We start from the raw sequence: 14,628 nt of genomic DNA, 5'->3' as shown, positions 1-14,628 counted from the left end.
CCTCCGCGGCGGTGGGGGGCGCTGTGTCAGGGCGGGCGGGCGCGGGGGCGCGCTCCGGGGGGCGGGGCGGGCGCGCGGCCCTGCCCCCGGCGGCCATGGCCCTTCCCGGCATTCCCTATGAGCGGCGGTTGCTCATCATGGCGGACCCGAGAGACAAGGCGCTGCAGGACTACCGCAAGAAGCTGCTGGAGCATAAGGAGATCGACGGCCGTCTCAAGGAGTGTGAGCGCCCACCTGGGGCCGCCGCCCCGCGCCCTCACCCTCGCTGAGCGCCCGGGGAACCCAGAGGGAACCCGGTGGCCGCTGTGCCGGTGCCCGCGCTTCGTCATGGGCCTGGCCGGGCCCCGCGGGGCAGCGGCGGCCGCCCGGCCGAGGGGCGAGCGGGCGGGCAAGGTCTGGTGCCGCGGCCCCCCGCTCCTTCCTGGGAGCCGGGCCCTGGGAACCCCCTCGCTTTGGGATGAAGCCGGGCAGATCTCTTTCGCAGCTTCCCCCCTCCGTAATGTTTTTCTGTCAGCCTTTCGCTGTCCTGTTGCGGTGCCGTCCGTACAGCGTTGTGGCAGCAGCGTGGCCTCCCGTACCCCTGTCAGCGCTGTGCAGAGGCGCGGACGCCTTTGAATTGGAGCTTTTTAAAGGCTGGCTTGGTCTTTTAGATGTCTTTCTGCAGCGCTGTCACGAGTGAGAGGCACCGCTGTGCGGAGGGTGTGCAGGCTCTGGAGCTGCTGAGCAGCAGTGCTTGCAGGAGGGGGGCTTGGTGTGCTGCTATCTCCCACAGCCTAGCTCTACCCGCCGCTTTTCTGCTGCGAAAAGGACGTGATCGTGCCTTCTTGTTGGATTAAATCCTGTGTTTGTTTCCTTTTTCTAGTAAGGGAACAGCTGAAAGAGCTCACCAAGCAATATGAAAAATCAGAAAACGATCTCAAGGCCTTGCAGAGTGTCGGGCAGGTATGTAAGAAAAATGAGATTGTAGCATCCTGTGGTGGTGGTTGACAGTGAACTTGGCTGGAAATAGCATTTAAGTCCATTTTTGGCATCAAGAAAGACTAAGTGGGAACAGTCTGGCTAACAGAAATGGGGGCCTTACCATCAGTAATGGGCATACTGAGCACGTGGGGTAGAGAAGTTTTCTGTGTCCTGGTTACAGAAATGTGTTAAAGAAATAAAAGTACTGGCAAGCAGCGTGAAGCAAGAGAAAGAATTTCAAAGCTGATGATCATCTTCCATGTCCTGAAACACAAATTTAATGTTGTTTTGCAACGGTAATTTATCTGTAGGTTAATGCTGTGTTTATTCTTTTGCAGATTGTTGGCGAAGTTCTTAAACAGCTAACAGAAGAGAAATGTAAGTAGACTGGAGTGTTAGATTCTTTGAGATCTTGAAAATAAACTTTTGTAGTTAAAATCTGGCTAATGATTCTGAGGAGTAAAGAATTAAGAGTATTGGTAATCTAAGTATTGGCAGAAAAATATAACATACTGGATAGTTCAAAAGCAGAATTCAGAGCAGTGAATCAAGTACATTTGATTTGTTTTCTTCTCTCTCCAGTCATTGTGAAGGCTACAAATGGACCAAGATATGTGGTTGGCTGTCGCCGTCAGGTAACTGGTCTATGTGAATATTGGTTCGGAGTTTTGTTTTGGTTGAATATTAACATTGTTTTTCATAAGCTGGGTCCTTAATGTCCGTACTGGGATTAAGTATTTTCTTCTTTAATATGTATAGCACCTTGTTTTATACCACTGTCTGCTTGCCCTCTCCTTTTGTAGCTGGTAGTAGTGTAACTTCTTAGTAAAGACAAAGCAGTTCACAACATTCCTGGAACTTCACGTGTGTTTTATTCTTTTCCTTGAGTTGAAGCTATGTCTTTCTGTCTGATTTTGAACTCTCTGAAAGTTAATCATCACGATGAAAATTGATCAGCTGTGTAAGGTCTCCATTACTGTGTTGTGAATGCAGCATGTGACCATTGCTGTCACAGTGCTGAGCTTTAGATTTAATGTTGTGTAACTGTATATGTTGGTTTTTTTCTAATGCTTTTGCACTCCAGTCAGTAATTATGGTAGGTAAGGCCTCTGTTATAAACACTTTGAGGGATTTTTATTCGTCCTTAATGATGGTTAAAAAAAGCCCTGGCACTTCTAGTTCACAGGACAACAGCTTTCTTACCTACATCATAGCCTATAGAAATTAGACACTTTAATGCAGAACCTTGCTTACAGCATAATCCATCTGCTACAATCAGCAACAACTGCTTAGAGGTATTATTTGCTTTTTATTTTTATTAAAAACGTAAAGCAATCTGTTGCAGATGTGATGTAAATGCTTGTTGGTTAACTGAGCACTGAGTGTGACCCACTTAGAGTAATTAAACCCCATAGATTTGCTATTCCTTACCAAAGCTGCCTATTAAGCAGGAACCACAATAGTTGGTGAAAGTGTTCTACAATTGCAGAACTCTTGGGGGAGCAAAGTGAATCTCTAGTTAAATTTTACTACATTTTAAATTTTATTTTGTTACATTCCTGACTTTGAGAAGTGGAAGCAGAGAAGAATATGTATGAAATGTGAAGCTGTAAGGTATCTCTAAACAGAAATAGTGACCCCAGGGAAGGTTATGCATGCTGAGAAGGCAGCAGCATTTTACTTACTTATTTTAATGCACAAGTAAGTGCAAAATCTTTTAACAGCTCTGACCTCTCAGTGCATCTTGAACTAATTCCTTTGTGGTGGAGAAAGGTAACCTCAGCTGAGCTTTTAACACATCATGATTGTGGCACGTTGTCCTGTATTATTGAAGTGGTGAAAAATAGGAATTCCTTCAGTAAAAGGAGCACTGGGTAGTATTGATGTTAGAGGTGGCTTTTCTTTCTCTTTCTGAAGAGAATCTGATGTTCATTACAGAATTTTGAACTCTTACTGATGCTATGTAAAGACAGAAAAATCTGTTCACAAGACTAACATGTAAATGGTTTTGCAGTGCCACAAATCTCTGGATTAGCTTAAGATTTGTACGTGGAAGTTAAATTGAAGCACGGTGTGATAGAACTCCAATATCCAAAAGTTAACCAACTCTGTTTTAATGATTCATCTGTAATGGTATGGTGATGGCTGTAGGAGCCCAGAGGCAACAAGCAAGTGGCAGAGTGGGGAGCCTGTTGTACTCTGAAGAATTTAAAAAGAGGGGCAGAGAGGGGTTTCCAGCTGTCAGAGGAATTCCAGGTGAAGGCCCACAATTAACAATACTTAAGCAGTAAGCACTGAACAAAAGTTGTGCAGCAAATATTTTCCTATGGTGTGTGTTTTTCAGTAAGGATGGACCTTTTCTCCTCCTTTTAGAGACAAACTATTTGAGAAGTGTGGGTACCAATAAGTGTGTTGGTTCCTGTAGTATATATACAAATATCCTTGACTTTCCTTGAGCATGCTGATGTGATATATTTTTGCTTGCATAAAAGAACTGCAAGAATTGCTACTATTGAAATGCTCTTCAAATACATAATGTTAAGCTTCATACCCTTCAAGGTGTTCTGGTGCAGACTCACTATTTTCTTTTGCTAGAGTGAACAAAAATTTTTTCTAGAACATAAGTGTATTTAATTCCACCTAGGGGCATGTGAAGTAGTCTTGTGAGGTTCTGTGTTGAAACAGAGATAAATGCTAAGGACTAGGTTGTGCTTGGACAAACCTGGCGTTGCAGCATGTACTTTCGAGTTTATTCTTCAGTAAAAACACTCTTTTGATCTTAAAAGATCCTTTATTTGATACCAGAGACTAGAAAAACATATCCATGATTGTTTTCAAAATGTCAAAATATCAAGGCAAATAATTCCCCATGGAGTGTTTCACAGACTAGAAGAACTAGTTTCTAATTAAAGTCCTTGTGGTTGTGCCACTGAGGAAGGAGAGTGACCCTGTTTAAATTGAAACAAAATTACTTCCCTATGTAAAGTGCATTTCCTAAGGAATTCAAGGTTTCTCTTTGTTTTCTTCTCACTGCAGCATAACTTAGATCTATTGGTCAATGTTGAATCTGATAGAATTTCAAGCCTTTACAGATTTCTTAAGATTAGGCAGCTGGAAAGAGGTCTTACTAATGCCCCCAGTAATAGAGTGACAGTTTGATCCTAAACACTACTAGAGACTCGAGGACCCACGTGAGCAAGGGACCTTACAAATCCCTACAGCAGGGGTGATGGGAAGCTTCAGGCAGTGCTTGTAGACAGCTGTCAAAATCCTTGTTCAGATGCCATCGAATAAATAGGCTTCATATTCTTCAAATGTGGATTGAGCGCCTCTTAAAAATTATAAAGTGGTGAGGTAATCTCTATGAAAGTTGTTCAAGGTTGGGTTGTGTGAGTAGCGAGATTGTTCTCCTGGACCAGGTTTCCTAAAAACAAGGTGAGAAACACAAGTTAGTTATTTTAATCCCAGCAGAATTTAGCAGGGTGTACTGGAATAGGACTGCTAATGTGTTTAAAAATCTCATAAAAAAAGAGTAAGCAGACAGAAACTGCTGAGGCAGACGAGTCGGGCATCTGAGGTAAATGTTACCAAGAGAATAACTGGAACGGCTGACTTTGCAGATGGGATATAAGTGGATATGTGAAAATATGCAAATGATGGAAGGCTTGGAGAAAATAGGTTAGGAACATCTGTTCACCCTTTCTGTCAGTCCAGAAATGAGAAGGCTGTTGAGTAGAAGGGTGACAAGTTCAGACTTAAATAGGCAGGCTGTTTTCTGTGTTCTGGAAGGATTGCTTACTTGTTTTGAAACAGCTGGTTCTGTCTTGTGTCGAGCAAAGGGGAGGATTAGATTTCTTACTAATCCAGTCAGATTGACAGCAGTAAAAGAAAGATAAAAATAATTACAGTCTAGAAAATAGTATTTGTTTTCAAAAGTGGTAGAGGTAAGTTAATGACTTGCTGTTCAATGACCCATTTCAATGTTAACAAAAATTCTTCTGGTCTGGTTTAGCTTAGCTGGTGTCCAGTTGTGACAGCTGGTTCATTGATGTAGGCCAGCTCCTGGATTGCTGCTTTTGAAGATTGTATTCCCATGAAACATCAGGCCAGCTTTTTCCCAGTTTAAGCATTCCTGAATATGGTGGTAACAGGACACAGTCTACTAAATAAGCTGCTTGGCATGTAGCTCAGTAGCCTTGTTTTCTTCTTGTGTGTGATTGAGCAAAGAGTGCAAGCTACAGTAAGCATCTTGGCTAAAACCATACGTTGTTTTGGAGCGTGGTTCTAATAGAAATACCTTCTTTGTGATCTAGCTTGACAAAAGTAAGCTGAAGCCGGGGACAAGAGTTGCTCTGGATATGACCACCCTGACTATTATGAGGTAGGTTGCTGCTCTACAGCTGCTCTTCTGCTCATCATATAAAGGGGGAGAAGTAGTGATCCGAGTAGGTTATTCAAACCTTTATGTAATCAGTTCTGTAATATTTTGTAAATGTTTTCTGCAAAGCAGTGCTTATGTAAGGACAATTACTCTGAGAGAATGCTTATGCATCTATTATATAGTTTAAAAAGAAATTGGTTGTTCTTTTAAAACAAAAAAATTCAGTTACAACTCAGCATTTTCAGCGGTGTTTCAGGCTTTGGTTTAAAACTTGAACAAGTTTGCTAGGTTTGGGGTTTATTTTGTTTTTTCAACAAACATACTTGTCTTGTTACCAAGGTTAGAGAAAAAGAAATAATTTTCATAGCTGCTGTAAAATTTATTGCAATAACTTTATAAATGTGTCTGCACCATGAAAAATGTCTACTCTTAACTCTTCTTTTGCAGATATTTGCCAAGGGAAGTGGATCCATTGGTTTATAATATGTCTCATGAAGATCCAGGGGATGTTTCATATTCGGAGATTGGAGGGTTGTCAGAACAAATCAGAGAACTGCGAGAGGTATCCAATATCTCAAACCCACATATCAGATAGTGGTGTATGTTCCGAATGAAGTTTTTCAGGGCAAAAATGTGTTACTGATGTTTATCCTAAACTATCGTGAGACAGACTGTTAAAGGATCCTACTACATTAGTGCTTCCCATGTTTCATTAACTTAGACCGCATTTTCCTATATTGGAAGATAACTTCTGAAGCATTGTTTAAATGTTTTTCAGCTTTGTAATTCTTTGTGGCAAACAGCAGCATGATGGTGGGGTGCTGGTGCGCTCATACTGAAGTAATCCTGTTCGTTGGGGCATCAGTGCTGCCGGCTGTGCAAGCCCGCCCAGGAATGCAGGTGTTTGAAGAACTCGTGCTGCTGTGAGCTAACTGACTGTAGCAGAGATTGTTTGTGTGCTGTGCTCTTACTTAGCAGTAGCAGGGAAAGATTATTCTTACCAAGCCCAGTTCTCAAACTGGCGATATCTTATCTCTGCTGTTACAGAAGCTTGGATTGAGATTAAAATGAAGAAAATCCTCCAAAGAAGAGGGTTTGAAGAATCCAAGACCCTTTAGGCTAAGGGAGTGCCATGAAGTCAAGTGGGAGGGCATAGTTAGGATTGACAACCAGCAAAGCAAACTTGAATTTTGCACAAAAGCTACTGGAATCACTCTGGGTAGTGGTATTAAGACAGCAGCAAAACATGGTTTGAGCGGTGTTGAGGGAAACAAGCCGTTGCAGAATTAAAGTCTGAGCAACGAGGGCAGGACTGTGGATCAATCCATTAGATCAATCTGACGTTTTCTTACTGGACTGTTTCTCATACAAAATATGCTGCCCAGATACATAAGAATACAGGTGTCTGGAAAACAGGCTGACGAGTGTACCATTAGCTTCCTGGGATTGCTGATCCATTTTAAAACTCACAGTCTTTGTTTGTTTATCTGTCTTTTCATAGGTAATAGAATTGCCACTTACAAACCCAGAATTATTCCAGCGTGTGGGAATTATACCTCCAAAAGGCTGCTTGCTCTATGGCCCCCCTGGTGAGTCTCATGAAAGGATAGCGAATGCTTAGCTGTCACTCTCAAATTGTGGCAATAGCCTTGTTTGTTTTTCTTTTCTTCTTGTGTTTTCTTTTTTTTTTTTATTCCTTTCTTCTTCTTTTTTCATTCCTTCTCTTTTTTTGGAAGTCAGTAGCATGCAGTGTTCTATTACTAGTTAAACAGTTTCAATCTCTTGTCTGTCCAGGTACAGGGAAAACACTTCTGGCCAGAGCTGTTGCTAGCCAGCTTGACTGCAACTTCCTGAAGGTATTGTACACTTACTCCTCTGGTCATACACATGCTTGGTCCGTTTGCTCTCCAGTCTCTTCATCCACATGTCTTTTGTCTTTCAAAAGGTTGTGTCAAGTTCGATAGTGGACAAGTACATTGGTGAAAGTGCACGACTGATCAGAGAGATGTTCAATTATGCCAGAGACCATCAGCCGTGTATCATTTTCATGGATGAGATAGATGCTATTGGTAAGGCTAATGGCCTGGAGGATGGCTAGAGTCTCCTTTTAATGCTGAAATAAGCTATGAAGCCATGATCTGTTGTCTTAGAGAGCGTGTGCATGTTTGTTCAGAAGAAACATAATGAGACAAGTGGTTCAGCTTCTTCCTGTAGCTATTGCAGCTAGCTTAGAACCATACCTGTTCATATCTGGCTTGGATATTTCTTACTATATGAAAAAGCATTTTAAAAATGTGTGTGTTTAACTCTTTAAATACCACCCCTCCTTCCCCCCAGTCTAAAAGTGATACCTAATTGTCTTCAGACTTAGTATTATATGGAGGCAAAAATAATACATTATAACTTAAGAGTTTGGTATGCTGCAGGTGGTCGCCGTTTTTCTGAAGGCACCTCAGCTGACAGAGAAATTCAGAGGACTCTGATGGAGGTGAGTGTCTGATCCCTGACTACATGTTGTGTTCTAAATAATAACACAGATGGGAATTGTTACACTATGGTCTGGCTCGGTAGAACTTTTTCCGAGTTAATAATCTTAAGCTAAAAGGGAACTAGGTGATACTTTTACAAAAGACAGCTGCACATCCTGATAACTCAGCCATGAATTCAACTTGGAGACAAATTGAAAGAATCTTTAAAATTGTGAAAATTATTTGGGATATTTCCTCTTCTTACTGTGACTTGACTTTGCTGCTTACTGCATAGTCTTTGAAGTTTTGTAGGGCCCCTCTTTTAGTCCCAGACACTTAACAATTTTAGAACTGTTGCAATTCAATTTTCAAAACTAGGAGAAGTAGTTGTATTTCTTTGTTTCTCTGCTAATTGGTCTGGTAAACTGGGTTGTGTGAAGAGAATTTTAAAACCATTGGTGACAATTAAGAACTCTGAAGCTAATGGGAAACTTCATTGGCCTATGTTTGCAAGCAGTGTGCCTGATTCAAAAGAATGTGTCTGCCTTACATAAAGAATTAAATTACTGTGACCAAAGAGCAAGTACTTTGAATCTTCACAATGAAATGTCTTCGTATGTGTGTATTAGTATTCTAGAGGCTGTTCTCCAAGTCTAATTTGAATGTCCTGTACTTAGTGCAATACAATTAAAATGTGTCAGCCAGCCATTGGCTCCTTTAGTCCTTGCACTGTTTTCATTGCTTTATTGTTTTAGCCACATCTTTCACGTTTGAGCTCTGCTTTGCTCAGTATCTTTTTCTCTGGGCAAAACATTTTCAGTGTCTCTTTTCAGCTCTTTATTTCTTATAGAATACTCAGGGAGCTTGCAGCCTTTCATTAAAAGGCTTGTAGCATTTTTTTCTGACTTACCTTTACTGCTTTTACACCTCGCTGAAAACACACAGAAAATAAGTAAATAGATCTCACTAGGAAGGTTTTGGGTTGTTTAAAAACAAACGTCTGTTTTCTATTAGTTATTGAATCAGATGGATGGATTCGATACTCTGCACAGAGTTAAAATGATTATGGCTACGAACAGACCAGACACTCTGGATCCTGCACTTCTGCGGCCTGGAAGACTGGATAGAAAAATCCGTGAGTTACTACTTCTCAGTGGCTGGAAGGAAGATATCCATATGAATTGTGCTTTTCTGCTTTTATTAAAGCTGTATTTCTTCCTAGATATTGATCTACCAAATGAACAAGCCAGATTAGATATTTTGAAGATTCATGCAGGTCCTATCACTAAACATGGTGAAATAGGTAAGTAGGAAGCTACCTGGATATCCTTCCTACTTCTGTTTGTGAAAATAGGAAGGGCGTGAGTTGTTAGGATGACTCAGCCCTTCTAATTCTTACCTTTACACTGGCCACCCAACTTTCCTTCTCTTGGGATTCTACTTTTTTTTTCTTTTAATGCATCCTGATTGAACTGTTGCTAAGTCTTCCTTTGCAAAGGAAAACCAAACATAAACCCCTGGAGCACAGTTGTAAACTGGAAAATCAACATGATTCTCATCAGATAGTTTCCTGTTTCTAAAGGAATAGCTTAATGCAAGTAACAGCATTCTTATTAGCTCCCCTCCCCCCCCCCCCGCCTTCTCTGCAAAGAAAGAAGAATTGTTACTGCAGAAATCTGAAAACATAAAAGAATCTTTAAAAGTCACAGAGCAACTTACTTTGGAGATGGTGTAATGAAAACCTTGTTGTTTGGAGCAAGGCTTGTCTTTGGTTAGTGGTGTAGATTGCTCTCCCCAGAGGTTAAGGGGGAGAAGTATCTATTGGGTGAAACGGGGAAGGTTTATTTAATCACTGTGTTACTCTAAGCTAACCAGAGTCTTAGTTTCACAGTGACACTTAGGAGCTTTCTTAAAAAAAAAAAAGTAATTGTGATTTGCCTTTAAAATGACATTTGGCTGCCTTTTATTTCAGTAAGGCCCCACAGACCCTGCCTGCTTATTCCCAGCCCCTGGCTCTTTGCTGACATGAGCTATTCATGCAGACAGGCAGCAGGATCTGGATAGTGGAACTGATCTCGTTCACCATCTGGCTGCATAAACAGCTGCAGCTCAACAGAGGGGATGGCTCGGGAGTGGGAGTGAGCTGGGGGAGGGTGAGAGGGATGAGGATTGCCTTTCTTAGTATCACTGTTGGCTTAAACATGCATGCATGCATGCCACCGTAGTCTAAGGTAGAGAAGGCACTCCAAAGCAAATAATGAACCTGATGTAAAGTACTTCATCCTGTTTCCTTTATCTTTGGGCACTGGAGTAGGAGCAGGGTAGGATCATTTGTTTACACCATTTAACAACTTGAGATGTCAGATGGGTACTAGCTAAATTTCAGAAGGTGATGTGGGAAGACTGCAATGCTCAGCTTTATCCTGAAAGGAAGGCCAGAACTTAGCGGCAAGGCGGGGTATGAATTGCATTAAAATTCAAAGGTAACGACCTGTTCCAGTTTCCAGCATTGGATTCTCCTGCTGTGGGAAGAACCTAAACTCATAAACCTTGCAATGTTTGATATTGCTTAGTCCCTTTGCGCTGCTTTGCTTTTTTTTTTTTTTTTTTTTTTTTTTTACTTTCCAGTTATGGGAAAACTTGTTTGTTGGACATTGTGCTACATGGAATTAAAATACAGTGGAATTAATACATGGAATTAAAATACAAACCCTAATCTCTTAAGGTTTTTTTGATTCTTAAGACAAAAATGTTCAGTTCAAATGTTCTGAATTTCATACAGAAGGTGAACTGTTTTGAAAAGTTTTGTAGAAAGTTGATGGTGGGGTTTTTTGGGGGGTTTTTTCTTTGTTTGTTTGTTTTTTTTTAAATCAGCAGCCTTGCAAAAGCCAGAACTTGCTGGAGGCTTAGCAGGTGCAGTGTTTTAGAAATTGATTCTAATAACTATAACTGTAGCCACTATTTTAGTAAGTATATGTGCATAAAATACCAGTTTTAATGTATCAAGACATCAAATGCCTTTAATAGATGCAGTTGTTTTAAGTAGGAAGAGACTGAGTTATGATCACTTGGAGATAAGTTTTCTGGTTGGTTACATCATTTAAATGATAAGAACATTGCCTTGATGTAGCTTTTCTTGCATTTCATGTTGATGCTTGTAACCACAAGTTAGTGTCTTTGGGATTTAATTATATAATACAAGCTTTTGGCTGCAGTACATTTCTGCAGTATATTTAATGGAAGGGGTAAGACAGCTGATGATTTCAGTTAAATTAATGTATCAGTCTAGTGGACAGCTATCTATTTGCAGTAAAATCGAAGTAAAGTCTTAGTTGGATATGTATTTTGTTGGCATCTGTAATTAGAAGTGTGAATTTATTTCTAATTGGCATTAATGTTTTGTGAATAGATTATGAAGCAATTGTGAAGCTTTCAGATGGCTTTAATGGAGCAGACTTGAGAAATGTCTGTACTGAAGCAGGTATTTTCTTAACTCTTAATTTTAGTGTGCTAAGTCTTGGTTAACGCTGAACATTCAAGCTGGTTCTCTGATACTTCTGTCAATGGATTAAAATCGGGAAGTCAAAAATGTTCTGCTGGAACACAGCACTTGTTCACTGATGCTCACTTTTTGTATTCCTTTCTTAAGGGCTAGATAGCATTTACTTAATGGAAATGTTAGTGTCTGGACACTACCAAAATGCCGAAAGAGTTGCACGTTTCACAGCATGGCACGCACATCTGGACTGTTAAGCATTAGCAGCAGCCTGGTGATACGCCCTGAAGCTTCAATGGAACAACTTGGAAGAAAATATTTTTGCTTTCTTCGAAGTTTCCTTATGATCTGTACGGTCACCCAGAACTTGATTCTTTACATCCTTCCTCTAAGGTTACCGATGAGTAACAAGTCTTTTAGCAGGTGTGCAGATAAACCAGCTGGGCACAGCAGCAGTCCAGCTGATACATGCAGATCTGCTGCCAGTTCAGAGCAGCAGCATTGCGTTCGTGTGACATGACATCTGCTAATATCCCGTGCCGTAGGCAAGCTGGATCACACAGAGTTACGTGGATTTGGGCACTGTCCTGTGGCATGTGTGATACAAAAGGTTATCTGTAGTTCAGATTCAGCACAATGGGAGGAAAAACCAAGCCATGTCATTTCTGAACTGGAGCTGGCCTCTAACCACTTGTTGGCCGAGTATTGTGACATATGTCATACTGTCCCATGAGAACTAAAAAGATTCCAGAAGCAGCCACGGTACCCCTTTTTCTCCTTTTTGTAAAGAATCCAAGTTTCTCAGCACCTGGGTGACTGGAGAGTTAATACTATTACATGCTTTTTCCACATTGTAAATTCATTGTAGGGTTTGCCTGCATGAGAAGGCTGAGTAACACAGTACGTATGCACTCATAGTTCACACAAGTCGTAAATTTCATCTTAGCAATCACCTAGTTCAGAAAGGTGACCTCACTGTAGTTTACTTCTCTTCCTCACATCCAGTACCTGCATGTAAAAGTTTACATGCTAACAGTGTAACTTGGATCTGTTTTCACTTCAATTTGAGTGATTCTTTATGTACTGTCTTCTCTACTGTTGCTGCAAGAAGCACCAACTTATTCCTGTTAAATTACTCTTCACAGGTATGTTTGCGATCCGTGCTGATCATGACTTTGTAGTTCAGGAAGACTTCATGAAAGCTGTGAGAAAAGTGGCTGATTCTAAGAAGCTGGAGTCCAAGCTTGACTACAAACCTGTTTAACCATATAACTTGTGATTGACTGCACATGTCATGCTGGATTAATGTATAAAAAGAGAGAAATAATGTTCCTCTTCATTATTTTAAGGTGTTTGTGTAACGTAGCTAGTAATTTGGTAACACTAGTTGCAAGTTGGCTGCACAAGTGTGTTTTCTGTACAATTCTGAAATGCAATATTCATTACAGCCCAGGTTAAGTAAAATGTGTGGAGACGTGTTCTGTTAGCAGTTACGGTTGGAATTTATAAATGTGCCTGAAAGGGTTAGCAGACTTTCAGAAAGTAATTTTGTTTTGTGACTTTTTTATATCGGTAAATTTCCTTTCCCCAAACAATTTATGAATAAAACTTGTTTAAATCTGCTTATCCTGGTGTACCTTCTCTGTAACTGTTGAAGAGTGTTGAATTATGTGTCTTCAGAATTTGAAGAGGAACTTTTCCCTGGTGTAGGGATTGTATTGGAGTCCTATGCCTTACATACCAAATGGAGGCCACCCTCTCTCAGACAGAGGAGAGACAAGCGGTGTTTACTCCACTGCTGAAGTCTGGGAAGATAATTTAGCTGAGCTAGCGTAATTATTGCGGGAAGTCAGTGAGTCTTAAATAAGTTTGCTGTCTTTCCTTATGCTGGGATAACTCCTGTCCTGAATGCCAGCTATAGACAAAGGCATCTAAGTGGAGGTGGAGAAACTGACAGCAGTTTGATAGGTAAAAGTTTTGGTTACAGCTTTTGGGGGGGGGGGGAGATAGGCGAGATGGGATTTCCTTTCCAAGTTCCCATTTCAGCTGCTCTGTATAGACAGGAACTGTCCAATATAATTGGAACCTGCAGTGCTTTAGATGCACCAAGTGGGGTACCTAATACTTCTGGAGCGCTGAACGGGGCTTTGCCATGCAACTTACCTTCCGAGGCTGGAAACTGGCCATATGCTGGTTGCCTTTGTGCTCCCTGAAAGTTGACTGCTGCAGCTGAGTAATCACTGAAACAAAAGTGTAGAGGCTAAGATGTTGGTGTTCTTAAGGGCATCTGTCACTATGCCTTTTTGTTTCCCAATCAGTTCCACCTGAGGGGTGTGCATGCAGATTGACTGCACTGTGCAACTTACCTAAATGTTGGGCTGGAACAGTAGTCTACTAGACTGTACTTCTGACTACTTTTAATTATCCTAATTGGATTACTCTGGGCATGCTCAGCTGACAGACAAATAAATTAGATTAACTCTAGACTTCCCAGGAAACATGCTGCTTAACAGCATCTCCCTGGCAGTTTTAATAGCCATGTTCTATTTCTTCCCCCATCAGCGTGAGACAAAACAGCGTAGGGTGTGGAACAGTTACAACAGGACAGGTAACAATATTTTCATGTTCATATGGCTAATGATTATTACGGACTTTTTTTTTTTTCCTGGTTAGTGTGAAAACTTCCTCTAAAGACTCTGTCAGGAGAGTAAAAATGCAAATCTCACTTTTAGTTTACCGTAAGGCTCTTTTGAGTGCAGCTTGTACAGAGCTGCTAGGTCTGAGCACTACAGCCAGTGTGCTTGGAACAATTAGAAGTTTCTGAGCACTGCAGTGATATAAACAGTGAGCTGAGCTTCTGGCATTACCTTGGAGGAGGGTAAAAGGTGGCAAACTGTTTCTGGAAGCCCTGTGAATGTTTATAGCTCGTTTTTGAAGATCAGGCATAAGTAAGGCTACTGACACACATCCCTGTTCCTATTCTTGATGCCAGCTTTAGGTGGGAGCTGCAGTTTTGCTGTCGCTTTCTCCTTTGCCGACTCATTTTCCATCGTTCACTGAAAGGAAGTTGCAGTGCTGAAGGAACAGTTGCTGAAACGTGATCGTCAAAGGTTTCTCAAGGCGGGAAATGAGCAAATAAGCAAAACGTTTTAATAGTTTGGGGTGGTACCCTCAGAGTCCAGCAGAACATGGGACCAGGTAATCTCAAACAAAGCAGAGAAATAGGTTCCTGCCCCAAGACTGGTGTGTCAGAGGGCCTCTCCCATGTACAAAGAGGCCCTGTTTGAAAATAGCCCCCATTACAGTGCCAGCTCAAATTGGGA

General features: G+C 41.2%; 1 protein-coding gene across 1 annotated transcript; it reads left to right on the top strand.

Moving 5' to 3' along the window:
- Positions 1-63: 63 nt before the first annotated feature.
- On the top strand, positions 64-12,931 carry PSMC6 (proteasome 26S subunit, ATPase 6). The gene is made up of 14 exons (XM_055716506.1): positions 64-222; positions 863-942; positions 1,299-1,338; positions 1,543-1,595; positions 5,274-5,341; positions 5,789-5,903; positions 6,843-6,930; positions 7,136-7,197; positions 7,287-7,410; positions 7,768-7,829; positions 8,824-8,944; positions 9,032-9,112; positions 11,219-11,290; positions 12,451-12,931. Exons 1-14 carry the CDS (start codon positions 96-98, stop codon positions 12,567-12,569), a joined length of 1,212 nt encoding a protein of 403 aa, XP_055572481.1. The 5' UTR covers positions 64-95; the 3' UTR covers positions 12,570-12,931.
- The last annotated feature ends 1,697 nt before the right edge of the window (positions 12,932-14,628 follow it).

Source organism: Falco cherrug, chromosome 7 (genome assembly GCF_023634085.1).
Source record: "Falco cherrug isolate bFalChe1 chromosome 7, bFalChe1.pri, whole genome shotgun sequence".
In the NCBI taxonomy this organism is placed as follows: Eukaryota; Metazoa; Chordata; class Aves; order Falconiformes; family Falconidae; genus Falco; species Falco cherrug.
Note: the sequence above shows the minus strand (reverse complement) of the source record. Positions and strands in the feature narration are given on the sequence as shown.

What these genes read in the sequence shown, in the direction of transcription:
- PSMC6 (XM_055716506.1), top strand. Translation starts at nt 96, where the DNA reads ATGGCCCTTCCCGGCATTCCCTATGAGCGGCGGTTGCTCATCATGGCG. An exon ending in TGGTTGGCTGTCGCCGTCAG is followed by an intron (nt 1,596 to 5,273) that starts GTAACTGGTCTA and finishes TTTGTGATCTAG; the next exon opens with CTTGACAAAAGTAAGCTGAA. An exon ending in TTGACTGCAACTTCCTGAAG is followed by an intron (nt 7,198 to 7,286) that starts GTATTGTACACT and finishes GTCTTTCAAAAG; the next exon opens with GTTGTGTCAAGTTCGATAGT.